Here is a 23,693-nt window from a genome sequence, read left to right on the forward strand (position 1 = left end):
ACTCCTGCAGATTCAACAAATTTTTGCATTTTTGTGGAACAAGCCATAAAAAAAGTAAATAAAACATTTTCTGTTAAATCCAAACTGGGTAATATGTTTTTATACATACATTTGTATTCATAATACATTTCTGAAAATTACAAAGCTTACATTTTGCAGCATCTTATATCCCACATATCCTTATATACAATAATACAACATCCTAAATATGAATGCCCGGGGTCTTCTGAACTGTTTGATATCCAACATGCCCCTCAGGTAATGGCATACTGGAAAATTGGCAATTTACAACATATTATCCCCAAATATCAATACCAAGAGAAAACATTGTGTATATATATATATATATATATATATATGTGTGTGTGTGTGTGTGTGTCAGGGGTCCTCTGGACAATATTATCTCTAGTATGCCCCTTAGACAACAGCATAACAGAGTTTTATAAATTACACTTTTGAAAATCGACTTAACACTTGCATTTTACAACATATTATCTCCCAGATGTCATTAGGTACAGAAATACATCCTAAACATGAATGCCAGGGGTCTTTTGCACAGAATAATGGTTAATATGCATAGAATTACACAAATATGTGGTAAGATAACCCCCCAAAAAATACCTTGTCAAATCATAACTGTGGCAAAATAAGTATCTTGCATGCGTTTGTCTTATAGGAGCCCCTAAGATTAAGCTGGCCTCAGAAAATCATGTTTTTGGAATGGGCACATTCTGCTGAGTACAAAATTGGTCAAACTACAAAGCACTGGTAAAGGTAGATGTTTTCATTTTACAGGTTTTCTGTAAGTGCTGAGATAAAATGTAAATAAGAATGCCAAGGGTCTTCTGAACATTGTGATGAAAAATGCATAGGATTATCATAGTATGAGCTATGTAGAAACCCCAAAATGTATATAATTCATGCTATGTTTATAACTGACTCATGGAGGCCTTTTTATTAAAGGTCGAATTGTAGTGGCTTTAGGTTTTTGAAACCATTATTTAAACTCACTTTCTCTGACACGAATGTCATGACATTTATAAAAAATATTGTCTGATAGGAGCCCCCTAGATTAAGCTGGCCCCAGATAATCATATTTTTGGAATGGGTACATTCTGCTGAATACAAAATTGGTCAAACTACAAAGCACTGGTAAAGCTAGATGTTTTCATTTTACAGGTTTTCTGTAAGTGCTGAGATAATATGTAAATAAGAATGCCAAGGGTCTTCTGAACATTGTGATGCAATATGCATAGGATTATCATAGTATGTGCCATGTAGAAACCCCGAAATGTATATATGATTTGTGGAGGCCTTTTTATTAAAGATCGAATTGTAGTGGCGTTAGGTTTTTGAAACCATGATTTGAACTCATTTTCTCTGACACGAATGTCATGACATTTATTAAAATATCCAAATAATACTTTTGGACATCAGTCTACCATTTTGTCACAAAGTCCCACATCATCTTACCAAGGTCCCTGAGCATGGCCCGGGTTGGGCTTATTCCCAGACTCGGGGGATAAGATGGAAAAGCCAGGATACTAATAGCAAGGCCCTGGAAGAAGCCAGAGGTTCCCACCTACCCCCAATTATTAGCAGAAATTGACTTTTATATACAGTACGGGAAAGCATCCCTTCGTGTCATGAACTGTTTATTTAGTGAGGCCCATAATTCGGATCAATGGACCAAATTCTATTATAAGAACAAACCATAATAACTCATTATAATCAGGTGTTTCTGCCCATTCATAGGTTTACTTTGTCATATCATAAGACACGTGGAGCCTGCTAAGACTGCACACCAACACCCTGCTTTGGCCCTTAAACCCCTCCAATAGCTTAGCCGGTTTCTGCCAGCCCCTTAATAAAAATCTTGGGGGTAGTATATGTTTGTTATACGTTTTTGTGTAATGCTTATCCCAAATACGCAATTAGATCATGCATATGTATCAGAGTACAGGTAAACTGTTATTGTAACCCTATTCCTTATTATCATATGGTTTCACTGAAACTGTATAATGCTTCTACTTCAATAAAGCTAAGCATTTCAGTGAAAAAAAATCTGAATAAAAAAAGAAGGAATGGAAAATGAAACCGAACAATCCGAAAAAAATACCTCTAAAACCTCTAAAAATTCTTAGAGAAAAATAATATATACCTATAAAAGTCCCAATTGATTTAAAATGGTCCAATAGGATCAGCTCAGCTCCTATTGACTTCTATAGGACCTCGACAATATTTGCCTGGCAAAGTTTTGTATTTGTGGTTTTCATGGTTTTCACACTTCATAAATGTTGATTTTTTTAAAAAAAAAACAAGGAAAGCCATGAATTTTTAGAGATTCGTGGAAAAATTTTAATTCGATTGTTGGTTTATATGCCCCTTAGCTGCAGCAAAATAAACTTTGTGCATGTTTTGAAAGTAAGAGGACCCTCAGGAAACCATTTATTTTTGGAAGCTACACATTCTGCGGAATCCAACATCCAATATGTCTTTCTACTCCAGACTGCCAAACAAAATACAAAATTAGCAGATTCATTTAATTTCTGAAAATCATTTTAAAGATTGCATGTTACAGTATCTTATCTTTTACCCCATAGCCTAATGTACAATGCCAAAACATCCTAGATATGCACACCAGTGGTCTTCTGAACTGTTTGATACCCTGTGCCGTCAGGTGGCAGCAAACCCAGATGCCACCCAAAGTGTCTTATAACAAGATTATTTCCAAGTTTTTATAGGAAGATTAAAGTGAAAAAAATCTTCCTCTGGGTTTTCATGTCTTTTAAATCTTTATTTTCAGGGCTATTTCCTTCTTCATAAATACCTAACCTTTATAAATGGACAAGCCATTTTAATTAACAGTCATGTGTCTCTAGTGGATTGCTGAATTTAGGTCTGTAGCAGGACACTGTTATATTAATAAAGTTTACATCCATTTTGCATAGGGTAAGGATAATAAGTAACACCTTTGCGATATGAAGTGAAATCTTAAGGCAACTGGATTCAACCTTGTTTGAGGAGATATCTGAATCTCAGTTGTACTTCCCCTTTAAAGATTTCTCTGGTTTGATGATAGACTGGACTGTGAGGTACAAAAACAGCTGCTGGCCAGGATCTATATTTAAATCCCCCAGTGTACGGAAGGGAGGAGATGCAGCCTGTATGTCACAAGTCTATGGTAGCTAACAAACGGAATCTGGAAGTGAATGCAACAAGCAGTATAGGGTGACAACGTTGAAGGTTTTTAAAGGGCAGATAGTGTTGTAGATGCACGAGAGGTGCCCTCAGCAGGTCGTTAGTAGTAATTATTGCTATTAACACTTAGGGGCACATTTACATAGGGTCGAATATCGAGGGTTAATTAACCCTCGATATTCGACTGGCGCATGTAAATCCTTCAAATATCGATTTACCGCAAATAGTTCGATCGAACGATTAAATCCTTCGAATCGTTCGATTAGAAGGATTTTAATCCATCGATCGAACGATTTTTCTTCAACCTAAAAATTGCTAGAAAGCCTATGGGGACCTTCCCCATAGGCTAACATGGCACCTTGGTAGGTTTTAGTTGGGGGGTCGAAAGTTTTTTTTAAAGAGACAGTACTTCGACTATCGAATGGTTGAATAGTCGAACGATTTTTAGTTCGAATCATTCGATTCGAAGTCGTAGTCGAAGTAGCCAATTCGATGGTCGAAGTAGCCAAAAAAACATTCAAAGTTTTTTTTATTCTATTCCTTCACTCGAGCAAAGTAAATGGGCCCCTTACGGGCAGATTTATCAAGGGTCGAATTTCGAAGTGATAAATACTTCGAAATTCGACCCTCGAATTGAAATACTTCGAATATCGAAGTCGAATTATTTTTCACTGAATTTGGCCATCGTATGATCGAAGTAAAATCATTCGATCGTTTGATTCGAACAATTTTATCGTACGATTGAACGATTTTACTTCGATGTGTAAAGACCTAGAAAAATGGTCTACAAGGTCCCCATAGGCTTCGGCAGGTTTAATTTTGTATTGTATTGAAGTTGAAGTTTTTTTTAAAGAGACAGTACTTCGATTATCGAATGGTCGAATATTCCAATGATTTTTACTTCGAATCGAAGTCGAAGTAAATTCGAATTCGTAGTACCCTATTCGATGGTCGAAGAATCCAAAAAATCTCTTTGAATTTTGAATTTTTTTAATTCGAAAATTCCCTCGAATTCACTTCGACCCTTGATAAATCTGCTCCTTAGAGGAGCGTTTATCAAAATGTGAGATTAGAGTTTACCACAGAACTCTCCCCCGCTTTCTATTCATTCCTATGGGATTTTTAGAAGCACATTTATCAAATAGTGAACTCTAACTTTCACCCAATGATAAATACATTTTCTCACCCCAAAGTAATAATGACAGCACTTTGCAATAAGGCATCTTTATTTTGGCCTTTTTTTTAACAAGGAGCTACAACTAAATTGCAATCCTATAGAATAATTCACTGAATTAGTACTGGACATACACAAAACTGTTGATGGATGGAATCAGGATAATAATTGCTACAGTGTGGTCACGTAATTAAAAGTCAACTAAAACCCAATTTAAAATATTGCCTGTATAATGGTGCAAGCATGTGGTGGAACTAGACAATTCAAGCTGAAAGGTATGCAGTGGGGCAGCCTGTGGCATAATATGTGTGCATACGGCTAATGTACCTACAAAAATCTGAGGAAGAGAAACCTGCAGACCCCTTGCCACGGAGAGGCCTGGGTTACAAGGTGGCCCAGACCACAGGGTCTGCTTCCTCTATAGCTCTAAAGAATCCATCCCTAACTGCTTGCCTGCCTTTGAGCAGGGACTCTGAGGAAGGCAAATGCAGAGAGGAATCAGAATGGGCCTGCCGGGTGTAGGCAGTTGGGGATTGTCGTGTGCACCTCCAAAGACTTATTTTGCAGGGGCCTTTTGCCAACCAGTTACACTACTACCCGTTACCTTCCATCCCCTAAATGTTTGTGCTGACAGGTGGGATCAGTCTGCAATTCTATACAAAGTGCAAATGTCAACACTAAAGCATTCATTTATGTGCCAAAATCTGCTCTTTGTGTGCACTTGCAAGGGAATCCTGTGCTGGTCAGCACACAGATTCAGGACGGAGCTATTTTTCCTCCATACACAATTACTCTACAAGACAAAGGATTTTGGAAAATGAAATTCATTTAAAGAGGTTTTTCACCTTCCAGCCTTCCATTTTTTCAGTTCAGTAGTTTCCAGATCACCAGAAATATTTTTTTTCAATTACTTTCTATCATCTATATATGTAAAAATGTTTCTTTTGTTGAAGTTTAAAGAGGGGGTGGGGTCACTGACTGTAACCTGTTCTAAATCGATGCATAAGTTCATACGTTTCTTATCTTTGGTCCTACTGAGCAGAATCCCTGAGTCTCTTTAAAGGCAGCTGTTACAATTGATACAATTGTTGCGAATATTTCACAGATGTTGCTGAGAAATGTAGCAAATTGGAACAGTTCAGAATCTGCTCCTGGATTACTGAACTGCCAGACTGAGACACCAGAGACAGGAACTTAATACCTCAATTTTGGAAAAATGTTCAAAAATAAAACACAGAAAGCAATTGAAAAAAGTTTTCTATTTTTCTGGTGAACATTCTGAAAACAACTGAAGTGAAAAAAAAGTGTTTGGAAGGTGAACAACCTCATTGAAGTATTGTTCTACTTTGTAAAGTGCAACAAGAAGATATTTCTTGAAGGAAAACTATACCCCCAAAGAATGTAGGTCTCTATAAAAAGATATTGCATAAAACAGCTCATATGTAAATAAACCATTTTCATAATAATAGTCTTTTCTAGTAGTATGTGCTATTGGGTAATCAAAAATAGAAAATTGCCATTTTAAAAAATAAGGGCCGCCCCCTGGGATCGTACGATTCACTGTGCACACAAACATACAAACAAACCATAATTGTTAGGTCACATGAGCCAATTAACAGACAGAGTTCTGTCTTGTGCTTCCACACTTCTTCTTGTTACAGTTAGAGTTCTAGTATTTAAAAAGGGCAAGATTTACTTATTAAATATATAGACCAGTTTGGTAAGATTCTTTAATATGCCACTTAATATGATGTAAACTATCTGTTGCTTAAGTGTTCATTTGGGGGGTATAGTTTTCCTTTAAATAAAACAATAAGCAGAAAGTAAGTCTAACACAAGCTTTATATGTCACAGGACTGGAAATGCCTTGCCTGGAACATCTCACATGTATTTCTTTTATACCAAAACTACCGGTACTCTGGGCTTGCTGGTACAGCTGATTCCAGCATCTAAATGGAGTAGTACATTCCTGAGAATCTCCTTTTCTCCAGCACTTTTTCTTCTTGCAGTAGAAGCCAGGCAACTTGAGTGCTTGAAGCTTAAATGAATATGGCTAAAAAATGCCATATTTTATATACAGCACTTATTGCACCAGCCTTAAGTTTCAGCTTCTTAACAATAATAAAAGAACTAAACACTAAAAATTAATAGGGATAAAAATGCCATGTTTTATATACTGAACTTATTGTACCAGCCTAAAGTTCCTGCTTCTCAATAGCAGTAATGATCCAGGACTTCAAATATGTCACAGGGGGGGTCACCATCTTGGAAAGTGTCTGCGACACTGACATGCTCGGTGGGCTCTGAGAAGCTAAGCTTAGGGGTCGTCGCTAATTATCAAGTAGAAAATGAGGTTGGCCTTTAATATAAGGTGATGCTACAAGGCTGATATTAAATTCTGATGCTAGTTGCACTGATTTATGTGCTGCCATGTAGTAATTATCCATAGTAACTAATAATCAGCCTTATACTGTGACATGTATATTCTATGTGTGCTGTTTATTTTGAGTCAGTCCCTAAGCTCAGTAAGTGACAGCAGCACAGAGCATGTGCAGTGAATCAGCAGAAAAGAAGATGGGGAGCTACTGGGGCATCTTTGGAGACACAGATCTTCCCTGCTTGTCCTTTAACATACAAAAGTCTATGTACATGTACACACACTGTTACCTGTCGAGAAGTCTGTATTTTTGTGTAATCCTGCTAATGAAATCTGTCTTTACTTTTTTAAAATGTTTGCTGAAAGAAAACTGCCTTTATTTTTTTATATTACTGCTGGCTGAAATAAAAGCCATTTTTCTTAAAAAATCCCGACTTTTTCTTCAAGTTTATAAATTTACTGTATGACATTTTTATTGGAACTCCTGAGCACTATGAACACAATAGTGACCATAATTCAATATGTATTGCAAAAACAGACACAGGAAATGCAAATGTTACCTGTTTAAGAATATTACACTATTTTAACATATAGACTGGTATGATACTTAAAGCTTACTTGGTTTTAACCTTTCCTTCTCCTTTATCAGAAAGGGCCATATAAATACACCAGTAAACCTTCAAAGCAATGCTGAGTCCTCTGTCAAAAGAAACACCACATTTCTTTCCTTCTTCTTTTCTCAAAAGAGCAAACATATTTTTTTATATTCATCTAATCTGACATGGGGCTAGACATATTGTCAATTTCCCAGCTGCCCCAAGTCATGTGACTTGTGTTTTGATAAACTTCAATCACTCTTTACTGCTGTACTGCAAGTTGGAGTGATATCACCCCCCTTCCCACATGACCAGGGGCAGCTGGGAAATTGACAAAATGTCTAGCCCCATCTCAGATTTCAAAATTGAATATATAAAAATCTGTTTGCTCTTTTGAGAAATGGATTTCAGTACAAAATTCTGCTGGAGCAGCACTATTAACTGATTCATTTTGATTTTTTTTTTCCCCATGACAGTATTCCTTTAAGTACTAATCCAGATCTCTATACTTACAACCTTGTCTTATTGCAATCATTTGTTTGCCCCTGTCTGACTTTGGCCCAGCCAAAGTCAGACTACTACTATCTGCTTACTACTACTATCTGCTTACTACTTCATTGCCTTTTACCTTTTTCCATCTGACCAGTTCCATTCCCAGTAACCATTGTCTACCCAAGGAATCCTCAGAAAGGTTGGGTCTGACTTTGATATAGCCAGTTATCTGCTTACCACTTCATTGCCTAATACCTTTTTCCATCTATTAATGTAGTCACTTAAAATTGCTGTATTTGCTGTGCACCCACACTGATGCTAGCCCTGTCCTTTTTGTACATAGTGAGAAAAATAACTTTCATACCTAATAATCCTCATACCTTGATATGTCACAAGTTGTAAAATGCAAAATATGCACTTTACATGCAACTCATAGCCATCCCCTGCACCCTTGTATATGCAGTGAGAATAGGAATGGATACCTAATGATCCTAAAACAGAAGATGATTATTTGCTTTTCATATACAGATATGAGACCTGTTATGCTTGGGACCTGGGGCTTTCTGGATAAGGGGTCCTTCTATAACTTGGACCGCCATACCTTAAGTGTAGTAAAAAAAGCATATCAACATTAGGTAAACCCAATAGGATTGTTTTGCTGCCAATAAGGATTTGTTATATCTTAGTCAGAATCAAGTACAAGGTACTGTTTTATTTTTCCCACGAAAAGGAAATTATGTTAAAAAAAGGAAATATTTAATTAAAACCGAGTATATGGGAGATGACCCTGTAATTAGTAACATTCTGAATTATAGGTTTCCGGATAACAGATCCATACTTGGCAATATATATATATATATATATATATATATATATATATATATATATATATATATATATATATATATATATATATAGTATCCAACCAGATCGCAACACCTTGATAAAACGTAGCATTTATTGTTGCTATTAAAACATTCCAATGTGCACTTCCAATTTTAGCATAATGTCAACTTATCTGTACAGAGTCCAGCATTATTTAGTCCAGCGATAACGCCACATATTCAAGCACCCACGCGACGTTTCGGGAAATCCTCCTTCCCTTTCTCAAGCGTTTACAGCATGCAGTGGCGTCTAGGACTCCATTATTGCGTCCGATGCTTCTCTAAGCGAGTAGGAAGTAGGCGTATCCGGTCACTGTGATGACGCGTCTTCATATTGGAGACGGATCTGCACGTAAGCGGACACACCTCCACCCCTTGGTTGCTATATAGATTCCTTAGCTACGAAATATTTAGAAAACATTTGTAAATATACATTTCAAATTATATGGAGCTTGTTACATCCTATTTAGACAAATATACAAAGCCAGAATTTGAATATTACAATTAACCACGGACCCTTCACAGAAATAAATGTAAGTCAAAATCACGATTTAATCCCTGTGGGATCAAGGTCCCCAACCTATCTATCCACTTCACTTCTGCTCTTTTTAGTATAAGGGTTCGATCTCCACCTCTTTTGGGTGGTGGAATATGTTGGATGACCCTATATTTTAAATCATCAGATGAATGACCATGATCTAAACAATGTCTTGATACAGGCAGTGATCGATTCCCTGTATTTATGGTTGATCTATGTTGGGAAAACCTATCTCTCACTTTTTGTGTGGTTTCCCCAACATAGATCAGATTGCATGGACAAACTAACATGTATACCACATAATTGGTGTCACATGTATTATATCCCTTAATTTTGAATTTTTTATTTGTATCTGGTTGCTCAAATTCTGAGCCTGTGAGGACAAATTGACATTGTGCACAACCTTTACATCTATACATACCCTCTTTTTTGGGGCCCCAAAACATCATTCTATTCGGGGGCTTACGGATGTCTGCATTAACTAACCTATTGCCAATAGTGGTTCCTCGTCGATATGACATCATAGGATTTTGTTGAAATTCTGGAATGGTGGGATATGCTTCCCTGAGTAAATGCCAATGTTTATCCAATATATTCTTGAATTTTGGACTTGCTGCACTGTATTGAGACACATAAACCAATCTGTTCCTGTTACCCCTATTATCTGAATGCCTAGGGCGTTTATTTAAACATCTATCTTTCGCTTGCTTTTTATTCTTTTGTATCAACATATCTGGATATCCCCTATCTCTAAGTTTTTTACTCATATTTTCCAAATCTTGTTCCAATACTATTGGATTATTTGTTATCCTACTAACTCTAGTGAATTGGCTAGTCGGAATAGATTTTCTAACCGATGGAGGGTGGAAGCTATCATAAGCTAATAACTGATTGCGATCTGTCGGTTTAGTATAGATTTGAGTATCAAAACCCGTCTGCGTGTGTATAACCAACACATCCAGAAAGGTCATTGACTGGAGATCGGCTGTCATCGTAAATTTGATATCGTTGTGAGCTCCATTAATTGCTTCGCGGAAGACGGCCAAGGAATCCAGGTCACCCCGCCATAGAAGGAACACGTCATCGATGTACCTCCACCAGGCTATGCAGTGCCTCATGAAGAGTACATTCTTATAGACGTGCTCCTCCTCAAACCAGCTCACGAATGAGTTGGCATATGACGGGGCGACTCTGGATCCCATCGCCGTCCCCCGCGTTTGCAAGTAATATTTGTCCTGAAATTGAAAATAGTTTCTATGTAGTATGAAGCCTAACATCTCCATAAAGAATTCTATCTCACCATCACCATATAGACCTGAACGTTTTAAGATAATCTGAGCTGCTCTTAACCCATCCACGTGGGGGATAGATGTATATAGGCTGGCCACATCAAATGTGGCCAGCCAAATAACTCCCTCCAATTTTGGTATTCCTGATAATTTTTTTAGAAAGTCGTTGGTATCCTTCACAAACGACTTTGTGTTTTGTATAAGGGGACCCAGAATCTTGTCCAATGTTTCTGCCACATTGCTGGTTAAGGAACCTATACCCGCCACAATTGGTCTACCTGGCGGGTTAATAGGATCCATATGTATCTTGGGTAAAACATATATTAGAGGTATTATTGGGTACTCTATAGTCATATATGTTTTAGAATTCTCAGTAATAACCCCTGATACATAAGCATTGTGCAGAAGTTTATCCATTTCCTTTTTAAATGAGTTAGTAGGATCACCCTGTAGTTGAACGTACACCGAGGAGTCAGACAATTGTCTATTAATTTCTGATATATATTTGTCCGTGTCCAACACATGATTGGTGCATCATAACTGTTGGATTTAATATATATATATATATATATATATATATATATATATATATATATATATATATATATATATATATATAACCTCGATTTTAAGTATCCTGATTTTAAGTTTTCTCTTGTTTTACATTTTTTATTTGTGGTCCCACCAATTTATAATGCATTCCAATAGGTGCAGTTCCCTGATTTTAAGTTATGTTTTCGCGGTTTTTACATTAAAATTGTGTTCAGATGTTCCCAAAAACTGCTTTTTTTCCTCTATGAATGTTATTATTTGTGAAATAAGGAGGGTCAAAATACTAACCAGATGTATATTTTGCCATGGTTCTGCCTGTAACTGGTCCAATTAGTCAGTCCCTTATACAGCCCTGCACCAATCACTTATTGCTTTATGTTGTGTATGTGACAGATAGTATAGTATTTTAGTATAGTATAGTATTTTAGTCACTTGCAAACTATAGGGGAACATAGCAACAGAGCAAATAAATGATGGCTGTTTTCTCAATGGGCACTCACTTACACTGGAGTATATGTTTAAAACAGAAAGATAGCGAATCTGATAAATTGTTACCTCTGCTTTAGCTTTCCTATATTAAACCAGAAGAGCAATGGGTGTCCCCTGACTGTCTGTAATGCAGTGTCAAAGCTACACAGACTATTTGAAGAAGGTATTTGTTTTACTGCTAAGGCTATTCTTGGACATTGAAAGTGCTTGCAATTTAAGTGTGTGTGTGAGGGGTAGGAAAGAGCAGGGGACAGAAAGTTATTTTGGAAAATGTGACATCACGATGAATATAAGATACAGTGTCCAACCTTAAGGACAAAAAATGTGCCTGATATTAATGCAGGTGACTCAGCTGGCAAGATTGGCATTATCTGTGTGTTAGTGTGCACAAAAGCCACATAAACTAGTCCTTAACAACTTTTGTCAAATTTACATGGAAAGCAAACCCAGGCAGCAGATTGGACACGAGGCGCAAAGTCAGACCTCCCACTCACCATTTATGGATGGCTATCTGGACACATGGTACCCATCTGATGGTACATATGGGGTTTAGATCACGTGTTTCACTTTTGACCAGGGGCAGCAGGCTGGAAGAAGGAAGCAAGGAGCTGAAGAAGGGGATTCCTGGTTAAATCTCCCAGCTATAAAACACTTAGGGCAATTGCAGTTTAAGAAATTAATACCTGCTGGCCGGGGGCTGCAGGAGGTATAGAAGGTGTGAATCTCAGAACCTGGCAGATTTGTAGAACGAGACAGATAAGGTGAATAAAGATAGGAGGGAAAGATGACGACCATTGAAACACATATACAGTATTCCAACTCTTATAATATGACGGAAGAAAGCTATATGACACAAGAGGAGGACTGGGATAGAGACCTACTCCTGGATCCTGCTTGGGAGAAGCAACAGAGAAAGGTAAGGGGCTGAAAATGCACACAAATATATTGTTTCCTAAAGACAGTAGTTATGAAGTTGAGTTGTGCTGGATGTAATGTGGCACTAGCAATACTAAATACAGCTCAATTTGAGTTCATTTGAGAAGGCATTGTTTAAATGGAACACTGCACTATATCAAAAAGCTGAAATACTGTAAGTCTTAGATATTCAGCTCAAGATGAATGTCTATGAAATTTCCCAGTCTACTCACATAGTATCATCAGCTGGCAACTCAACAGGTGCCACCAGCTCTCCCATTCATGCCCCTCCCCTATCCTCAGCCTGGGTTAAGATGTCCAGCTGATGCTTTTTTTGGAAGGAGTGGGTTCAGCAAGAGCGATGGATTGTTTTTCATTCCACCCCCTTCTTTTTGGTTAGAAGGCTGCAAGGAGATCCTTGTAAGGGTGGGGGCACAAGGCAGGGAGTGAGTGGAGGGCTGCATCTGTGCTTAGGAAACAGCTGATCCCTTCTAATAACTCAGGGAGGGATGATGCCTTATAGGTTGCTGACATTTTAGGATGAAGGTGTCATGATGAGAAGGAATGTATGAAGAGATAGATCAGGTGTCATAGCTAAGAAGAAGACTTTATAGTGGGCTATGACTTCAGCATACATATATAGAGACACGGAAGGTTCCCAGATCTCTGGTGACATCAAGCCAGTCATTTTATCTGTCTGCCATAAATATTTAGAACAAATAACACCATGTGGCTGTGTAATTAGTATAGGCTCCCATGAGTATTACATGTAGGGGACTCTTTTCTTATATTAAATGCTCCACTGACTACAGACATTTGAAAATGGCTTGGCTAGAGTTACTAGCAAAATATTTGCTTTGCTGCAGATTATTAGGCTGTATAAGGGATGGTCAGTGTTTAAAGGGTAAGTCGCTTGAAGGTTCTGAGCTCTTTTGGTCCAACCATGCTATTTGCTGCAAAAGGGCTCATATACTGCATCATTCCTAACTGCAAATATACAGGAGCCCCCCCCCATATCCATCAATATTGTGCACAGCTTATTTTCAACAGTTCATACTTTGGGTTCCCTTTATAGAATAAATATATTGCCACTCAGTATACGTGTGCTTTTGTCTATCAGTACTGCAACTAATATGTCACTTACAGTTATTGCCTTTATTGTAGACTGTAAATACCTATAGCACTTAACAATACTTGTTTTCTGTATAATAATGCATTTGGTACATGTAAGAAATGGATTCAGCCTTTAATAATTCCTAGCCTAATTCAGTTGTTTGCACCCACTTCCAGCAGACAGACCAAGTGTTATTCCATCAGCCTGCTTCCCTGATAGCACTTACTGGAAACGACAACCATTTGCCCAGGGCCCCAGTATTAGCGGTGTCTCTTGGTTAAAGTACAAATTAAATAGTTAACATTTATGGAATAATTAATGTTAGGGTTGCCCAACCTGTGGTCCTCCAGTTGTTGTTAGACTGCAACCCCAGCATCTCACAGGCAGCAGACGGCTTTTGGCACTGTTTTTTTCAATAATGGGCAATAGGTAAGCCTCCTGCCACTACCACCAAGCCTTTTTGTATTTCCCTTACCGCCTCTTCCCTAAATTCAGACCTGTGGAGATATTTTAGAATATTACTGCTTTCAAATTGTTCAGAAATTGAATAAACTGGAACCTGCTTTTTATATTGGGGAAAAAAGGCTACATGGACTTTCCCACAAAATAGGTAAATTTGCTATATTTAGGCTTCTTTTGGCTAATATAAATAAACAAAGGAAGCACATTTAAGGTAGGGCAAAAAGGCTAAATCGCTGGGGGGTGCCAAAATGTTGGCACCCTCCAGTGAATTAAATCAGTTTTTTTCCCAGGGCTAATGCTCTTTTTTTAGCTGCCCCAACATAATCTATTCACAGGCACCCAGTGCTAGAGATGCTTGGAAAAGGTAAGCAAAATAGCACAGCAGCACACAGTCCTAGGGCTTGTGCTAAAAGGAGCATCAACCGTGGAAAAAAACTGAGCAACTGGTTGCACTGGGTGTGCCTAACATATTGGCACACCCCACAAAATCCAACTTTCCTTTAAACAAAAAATGACACATTCATAAAAGCAAAACACTGTATTGTGTGTGATTTTGTACATATATATGTGTGTGCATATGCCGACATTAGATCAGACAGTGTGACCATTTTTTACCTTATTGCCCACCTCTTGGCACGCATACCAGAAAAATCATTTTTATTTGCATTTATCTTTTGGGGGAATTTATTTATTTTTGTGCATTACAAATACAGTTATGGGATCTGTCACCCTGAAACCAGTTATCTAGAAAGCACTGAATTACAGAAAGTCCCATAGGCTCCATTTTATCCAAATAATCCAGATTTTTAAAAATGATTTCATTTTTCTCTGTAATAATAAAACAGTACCTTGTACTTGATCCAAACTAAGAAATCATTAATCCTTATTGGGGGCAAAACCAGCCTGTTGGGTTTATTTAATGATTTTCTACTAGACTTAAGGTATGAAGATCCATTATACAGAAATGCCAGGTCCCGAGCATTATAGATAACCGGACTCATACCTGTATCTGTATATTTAATTGTGTATCTGTTTATCACGATGCATGTGTATGTACAGTAGGTATATTGGTTTCATTGTATGTGTTGCTGCATGTGCATCACCTCCTCTGATGAAGCGCCCAATAGCGTGAAACGCGTCAGGAGGGAGTGGCTAACACAAGGTAGGCAGACCCGGGGGGGGGGAGAGACACTGCACTGTGGTGTGTTTTTGAATGTGTTAATATGTAATTTTGCTGTGGTTAAAATGCACAAATAAATGTTTTAAGTAAGAAGCTGTACATGTTTCTAATTTACATGTGCATCATGGAGGCTGTGTTTCTGATTACACCCATATGTTAATGTTTGTGCAACTGTTTATATGCTGGTAACTGTTGCATGTATGTGTGTCTGTCCATAACAGAATCATTTTTTTACCTGTCATAGTAAAATCGTTTTCCACCACTGGAGATGTGTGTGACATCTTACATACCCGTACAATGAGCAAACCGGTTGACTTGCTTATTATGCGTATGTGTCTGGTCATGTGTCAGCTCATATTAGGTGCTTCCTCCCAGTGTGGGCAACATAGCACTCACTTCTTTTTCTTGGCCCAAATAGTATTGTTTCTTCCAATTGGAGTGTTCTATTAGCCCACACCTCTTGTGGGGGAAGCAATTTTACAATGACAGGTACCCTTTAATTAATTTTAATTCATTTTACCCAGTAGCATTAATATTTTTGTAGTATGTCAGGCTAAATCATAGTTTCAGGTCATGTTTTATGGTAGGACAGCAAGAGTAATGATTATACCACCCTTTGTCTCAGGAGGTATCCATGAAATTTCTATTTTATGCAGAAATTTGTACCATGGTTATCTGTGCTTTTGAATAGTACAGTGTTTTATTAAGGCAGGTCTTAAAATGGCCATACACAGTAAAGTCAGAGGGAACCAAATGAGCAGATCTAGACCTGATTTAGCCACCCATGCATTACAAAATGGGGGGGTTGGAGCTAATGATTGGATCATACAGCATTGCTATAGAGATCCATTGGACAAGGAACACATCAATGTGCCAATATGGTCCTCAGATAGAAATTAATCATGCACGCCATTTGGTGCGCCCCATGCACAGGCCAATAAGCTGCTGGCTCTAAAGGGGCCAAGATTGCAGATTTTATTGGTCCATGCACAACCAGTTTTACATGGAATAATCTATTAGCCTGGTCACCAAAAAGCAGATATTCACCCCATCTGGCAGCTAGTGAGTCTAACTGGGCTGATGACATGGGATGTTTCCACAAACTTTTGGTCTTGAACTGTACCACATCTCTTTTCTTTGCTATATTAGGTAATATTTGAATGATCAAATCTCAATATAGGAGGCAACCATTTCAACCCAACTCAGTCAAGTGTAGCCCAGCTTACATCCCATATAATGCGTGTCAATGTATGGGCACACAAACTATTCATTTTTATAGTTCCAGCAATGACTACTTGTAACAACTAAACTGTTTTTGATAGAAGGAATCGCACAAGGTTATTGTGCTTATCTTGACTATATTGCAGACTTCAGCCAAATTTTCCAACCATCACTACATGAATGGGCCCATTTGGAGGTAGTCTTGACTGCTTCAGTCATGATGTGTCAATAGTCTGTGTATAAACAATTTTCTCTAGGCAAATCAGTTGGGTAAACTGAGGCTTACCTAAAATTTGCCTGTGTGTGTCTCCATTATCAGGGACCTGTTGGGATGGTAAAACCCACAGGCCTCTGTAACGCATTTCTGTACCACCATCTGCTTTATCTTTACAGTAACTGGTTTGAATGCCTGTCACTGCACACATTTAACCAATTAAGGTGAGAAAATGCACAGGCGAATTGCATTCAAGCCAGTTGCACACATGGGGCAGAAGTGTGTTCTCTACCAGCAGAGAAGCTCTATATGCTAGCCGGGATTTGTGGCAAGGCCACAATGGCCTGGGCCTAGGACGGCACAATTTCAAGGGAAGCATCTGGATTAGTTACTAGCCTGCCAGTCTTCAGTTTTGCGCCTGACTATTAAGACATGCGCATGCATAAGCAAACACAGGAAGGGTGGGGGGTTTGTAAATCCAGACCTGTCTATGTATGACTTAGACGCAATCAGCTAGCTGAACAAGAATGTTCTCATGGCAACTAGGGTTACCACCGTTTCTGGAAAAAAATACTGGCCTTCCTATATATTTATCTTTTTTCCCTTTTAATAACATTGGGATCAGTCATTTTTTTAACGACCAGGCCGGTAAAATACCGACCAGGCGGCAAACCTAATGGCAACTTATTAGGGGTTTTAAATCAATATTCAACAGTATAACATGGAGAAAAGTAAGGTTCTGGGGCATACTGACAATAGACCCTGACATCTGTACTTTGATGTTTATTAACATAATTTCTATTTCTTTGCAACTGACTAGTGACTATCAAAAAGATCACAATAGGACACTTTCTGCTGAAACCACAGTGCAGTTCTACAATTAGCCCCTTAACAGGTATTGTTTGAAGTATGCAGAGATATATACTGTCAGAAATTGGGATTTAGCAGCTACTCATGGTGCAATGGGACAACTGTGGCCAAGTAGTGGAAGGCAAATCTTTCATGTGCCTTTGCTCTTGGACAGGACATTTTCATACGCAGTTGACCATTCATTTATGAACATGCTTTGCAACAGAACTATATGGAAATAAATATGTATTCCCTGAGCATTAGGGATGGCTTATCTAAGATTGGTTGGTTACTTTTAGAAATATGTTTACCTAAATGAATTGAGTCTGTTTAATAAGGTAGGTGACCCATTAGTTATTCTTATAGACTTCCTAGCCTTTTTCCTAGCCTAGTCTTTTTTTATCACTTAAAAAAATCAAACCCTACCTCCTACCCATTTCCAACCAGTTTACTTCCTGCATTGGCTCATCCGTCCCTGCCAAAGTTCATCATCTGGGTGCCTCAGATTTGTTCCTTTCCCTGCATCTCTTCAGAAAATGCAGAGCAGCCCAATTGGATTGGTGGCCCATTTTAAATGCCCAGGATTCCAATCTCCAACCAGGTTCACATGCCCTGATAGCCAGAAGATTTATTAGTTGCCACTAGGCAGGCCCGGATTTGTGGTCAGGCCACAAAGGCCGTGTCTAGGATGGCAAAAATGTAAGGGAGGCATGCATAGTAACCTGCACTGGGGACCCACAGGTCCCTGGTGCTCCAGCACATGTGTATGTGCGATTGCGCATGTGTGTGTGGGGCGTGCCTGTGATGCAGTCAGCGGGTGCTAAGACCGAGGGTGCCACGGAGGAAAATCCGGCCCTGCCACTAGGTGATTTTCATAAGGGATGCAGTCAAAAATGATGGTTCTAAAGGGGGCAGGGGATTCTGTGCAGGGAGTGGACTTGTTGGAAATACGTTGGGGTAGTTGTCCTTAAGTTTGGTGGTCTAGCTCTCAGCCTTTTCTTATTCCTGTGCATATAATTGTTCCCAGCATTGATTTGTATACTTATTCTAGACTTTCCTCTGCAAACAGAGGCACCCTACTTTCCAACACTAGCAGTAATAAATGCTTTGGAACATTGCTACTTTTAGTACCAAGTGCTGTGTTTGACCACAGGTGGCTTATCACAGAAATGGGATGCACCATTAGTTCAACAAAGCATTACTTGATCTTGGTAAACTGATTATGAAAGGATGACCATATGGGGTCATCAGTCAGCCTGGAACTTCACTTGTGTGCACTATTCCAATTAGTACATTCCTGCGTGTGGCCAAACCTGATGAGTCAGCTATTCTAAAAGTTGTCTTGTATGGCCAGCTTGAGGTATACTGAAATATTTCCAGTCTCAGCTAATGTGAAGGAACAGAACCTGAGAAACCAATTCCAAACAACTTTTAGTTTTAAATTTGCTTGTTTGCCAAATATATCTTGTGTAAGCTAATTACCTCTAGAGCAGTGATTATTAGTATCATTTGCTTGAGGCTGCTACCAACATTTGGTCAGATTTTTTTAAAGGTTTTTTTTTTTTAAAGTTAACATTTGGTCAGATATACTCTCATAACTAGGTTTGTACTAGCCAAGACTTCTAAATTAACCCCCAATCTTAAAGCAAGATTGATTTCAGATTGACCATCCCCAGATCACCAGCTAGAATTTTGGAACCTAATTGAATTCTATTGAATAATTCCAGGGTATAACATGAACCAATTCTGTGTGACATGAGAACAGCTTCACATCTCTGAGCCTATTTAATTAATAAATAGTGCTAATATCCCTACCACAGTTTGCCTATGGCATGAGGAGAACAGTCACACTTAGGAGTCATGCATGTCATACCTCCCAACTGTCCCGTTTTTAGTGGGACAGCTCAACCCACAGTCCCTCATTTCTTCTGGAAAGTCCCGTTTTTCTCTGCACTGAACAGCCAGAAAAAGAAACAAAGTTTCTAACTTAATTGGCTTTTGGCAGAGAGCTCAGAACAGCCACAGCAGTAGATAAGATACTTTTGTAACAATTTCAAGATATGCAAATAAGTAACAATATGAGATAACAGGTCCCTTTGGAAAAGTTAGACTCACAGCTTAAAGGGCAATTCACCTTCATTAGCAAAACTGTAATAACTGGAAAAAAAAACACAGAAATATGTTCAGACTTTCATAACCTGCCAAATTTTGTAAAATGAACATGGTAATTAGGGGCGTGGCAATAAAAGTGGGCGTGGGCGTTGCACGGCAACTTTTTTGCCACTCTTTTTATTTCCAAAATGTTGGGAGGTATGGCATTTGTGGATCATAAATGTACAATAGAATACCATATGAAGTCAAGTCACTGTGGGCAGATGTGGCTTCCTGCCTATCTAGTTGCACTGCCTGTGCTGGAATAAGAAGAAGGCAAATAATTAAACAGCTATAAGAAATAAAGAATAAAGATCTGAACTGAAAAGCTGCTAAGAATTGACCATTCTATAACATGCTAAAAGTTAACGTAAAGGTGAACTACCTGTTTAATGGATATTGTGTCTGGTACTTGTTTCTTACAAATGTGAATCTACAATTCAAATGTGACTAATGTGAATCGCAGCTTCTGTCAGTACTGTAACCAAGCACTGCACTTACTTGCAATTTAATGAACTCCCATGCCTTGTTGTTGCCAGGTACCAAGTATAGTCGCCCTGAAACAGCACTAACTTTGGACTGTAATGACCTTATTGACCGAGTGTACTAGTGGATCAAGCAACAGCAATTATCTAAATAATCAGGGGTATTCATCCAACTATTTATTGCAATCTATTGTTATTTTATTGTCCAAAACCAATTAAATATGGACCACAGTGCCACACATGTTCATAAAATGTCTAGTGCTGCATCCATGGCTTTGAAAACTACCATCCTAGTCTCTCACATTTGCTGACTCTGTGGCTTATCATGGACAAATCTCTCTCGATGAAACTCAAGACTGCCCAGTAAAGTTTGACTGCAGGTGGTGCTGTGAGTAATGTGACAGCAAGTGTGTAGAAGAAGTGCCAAGAGGTGGAAGAGATAACCTTCAAGGCATAGTGGGTTTTATGATGAACAGCAGAGCATCATTTGAGCCAGGTACATCTTGCCATAAGGCAAGATGAGAACCTTGCCTTAGGCAGCACTTTGGGGTGGCATGGTAAAGTACTTGTACTGGTAGCTTCAAGAAACTTGCCTAGAGGACAACTGAACTTTCTGTACTAGAGATGTGCCTCCTTAAACACCTCCAAGCCCAACTGAGTTAAGCAAGGGGGGAGTTCTGCTTCAGTAATGGGTTTACTCTAAGCAGTAGCTCATTGTTAGAGTTATGCCAGCTGTTTCTGTCTTTAAATCTGACAGTCAGTAGGTAGTGGTGTGGGTTGCAGGTTACCATGCTTGCCTTTGAAGCCAAAGCTCCTTGGCCTAGCTCTGGTATTAAGGCATATGGGGTGCAGAGAAGAGAATGACTCAAGGGAGAAGCAATGGGAATGAATAGTATTCATGAGAAAAGAGGTATAGAATGGAAGACTGAGGAGAGGACTGGCACACGGTTATAGGATGTATATAATTATTGGCATGTGGGGTAAGAAGAGAATGGCTGCATGTAGGATTGGCTTTTGTACATGTATCTGTACATAACACACATTATCAGCATAATAGTAGATATATACACGGTGGAGAGTATAGCTGGTCCTATAGCTGTCTCACTGGTGCTCCGTCCCGGCACCAAAATTTAGTAATATAATTTCACAAAAGTTGAGAACAGACAGGACACTGAAGCAGAGTTACTGCTGGTGTGCAAATTTATTTTCCACACAACATGTTTCGGGCAACATATGCCCTTTTTCAAGTGTAAAAGGGCATATGTTGCCCGAAACATGTTGTGTGGAAAATAAATTTGCACACCAGCAGTAACTCTGCTTCAGTGCCCTGTCTGTTCTCAACTTTTGTGAAATTACATTATCAGCATAATTTTTTCTAAATCTTTGGTGCACCAGCAGCATCTATAGTCTAAAAAAATATACTCTTTAAGGGAATGTCAACCCCAAAAAATAATGTTTTGTTTTATAAAAGAAAACATCATTCTAAACAACTTTGCAATATATATTCATTACAAATTTTCTATGGTTTTTAAGTTACGTGTATATGTTTTGCTATTGAAAGCAGTGTTTGTCTGTTCCTTTCTTTTCTCTGTCTTTAGGGCTCAGACTGTTGATACAATGTAAGACAAGGCAGCTGATTAACAGACTTTTCTTAGCTGTGGAAACAAGACTTTTACAACATTGTTTAAAAAGTGACAACCAGGAGTTAGGCAAATGCTACTTTCAATAGCAATTGTTTTTTATAAATAACTTCAAAAGCACTGTCATTTTTTTTAATAAATGTATATGGGAAAGTTGCTTAGAATAATGTTTTCTTTTACTAGACAACATTTTATTTTGGGGTTGGCTTGCTATTTAAGAACCAAGTAGGCTTAATCAAATTAAAGTGATCTTTAGTAACACTGTATTGTACTGTTTAGTAACACAAATAAAACATTATTTTATGATTAATTCATGAAATTAATGCAATATGTAGATTGGATTTCCAGCACAAGCCACCTTTATTTAGCTCATGATGAACACAGGTGTATTTTCCCTTTAATCTGGAAATGCATATGGAAGATTAATTATCAGGCACCTCTATCTGAACAATTGGTATGGTATGAATATCACGTCAAACGCATTATTTGAATACTTTCCTTGGCATACGAGGACACAAATAAACTCCTCGTTAAACAGAAAGGCTTTATATGTTCACAGGTCCTTAAATGATGTCAGCTATATGGGTTCAGAACATTTCCAGATTACATTATGTTTAAGTCAGCTCTTTTATGTGATTAGTAGTCCATAATGCAGTTGTCGTTGTATGCATCAGCGACCTTGAGACTGTTATCAGGATTAGGATTGGAAAGGAGACCACCTTTATGAATAGAAATTACATGTGTTACCTCCACACTTCAGAGCATGATCATCTACTTTGGGTTAGGTGGTATCGAGCTCTAGTTTGAGTATTCTAACTAGAATACTAAGTTTGAGCGTTCTAGTTTTTTTCAGTTTGAGCATTTCTTGCTTCTCCAGGTGCTACACAATACTGTGTAGTATATAAGCATTATAACTGCACTGTGAAGCCTGGTTGCTATTTTTGGGGCTATATAAAGGTATGGGATCCGTCATCTGGAAATCAGTTATCCAGAAAGCTCCAAATTACGGAAAGGCCATCTCCCATAGACTCCATTATAATCAAATAATCCCAATTTTTTAAAATGATTTCCTTTTTTCTCTGTAGTAATAAAACAGTACCTTGTACTTGATCCGTGCAGCATGCAGCGTCTGCATCCGACATCCATGTCTCGTCTGATCAACACTGCGACACCAGCCGACAATGCTATTACTTACCTTATTTCCGTTGCATCCAACTTGACGCCTGCGTTTTTGCGCAGCGCGTCGGATCGCGGCGAAATCGCCCATGGAGTCCTACCCTTAAAGTGGTTTGTTGGACTTCTTTTCTGGTCTGGAGAGATGACGTGGAGTTTTCATAGCAAAGGAACTCAGGAGAAGCTATGACATCAAAATGCACTTTTTCACTTTTCAATTAATTTCAATTCATCATTCAAAACAATAGGAAATTCACCCAACCCAATCAGTGCCCATCTGTCACCACAAGCATTTGCCATAGGCAGATAGTTTCCTATTCTTTTTGATGGGAAGTGATGGCAGAGGAGATTTCCACATTCAAACAAAGTTCTGATATATCCGTATAACAGAAAAAACACCATGTTTCTGTCTCAATAAAGTTTGACTTCAGCATGTTTCTTTTAGAACAGCACCAGTTGTTATTCATTAGCTGGTATATTTACCAAATCAAGTGACAAGATCACTGACACTTTTATTAAACGCATGGTGCTGGGCTGCTCCAATTGCATACTGATGCCATTCAATTCAGATGCAATCATTACAGGTATGGGATCCGTTATCACAAAACCGGTTATCCAGAAAGCTCCGAACTACGGAAAGGCCGCCTCCCATAGACTCCATTTTATCAAAATAATCCACAAAACTATTTGCTTTTTC

At 38.4% G+C, this 23,693-nt stretch overlaps 1 protein-coding gene across 1 annotated transcript in view; it reads left to right on the plus strand.

The window, feature by feature from the left end:
* The first annotated feature begins 12,174 nt into the window (after nt 1–12,174).
* actn3.L (actinin alpha 3 (gene/pseudogene) L homeolog) overlaps nt 12,175–23,693 on the plus strand; it is a 39,138-nt gene continuing 27,619 nt past the window's right edge. Inside the window, 1 exon segment of the mRNA NM_001093023.1 lies at nt 12,175–12,508. Coding sequence (NP_001086492.1) covers nt 12,377–12,508 — 132 coding nt within the window. The 5' untranslated portion in view covers nt 12,175–12,376.

Source organism: Xenopus laevis, chromosome 4L, assembly GCF_017654675.1.
Source record: "Xenopus laevis strain J_2021 chromosome 4L, Xenopus_laevis_v10.1, whole genome shotgun sequence".
NCBI classification, from domain to species: domain Eukaryota; kingdom Metazoa; phylum Chordata; class Amphibia; order Anura; family Pipidae; genus Xenopus; species Xenopus laevis.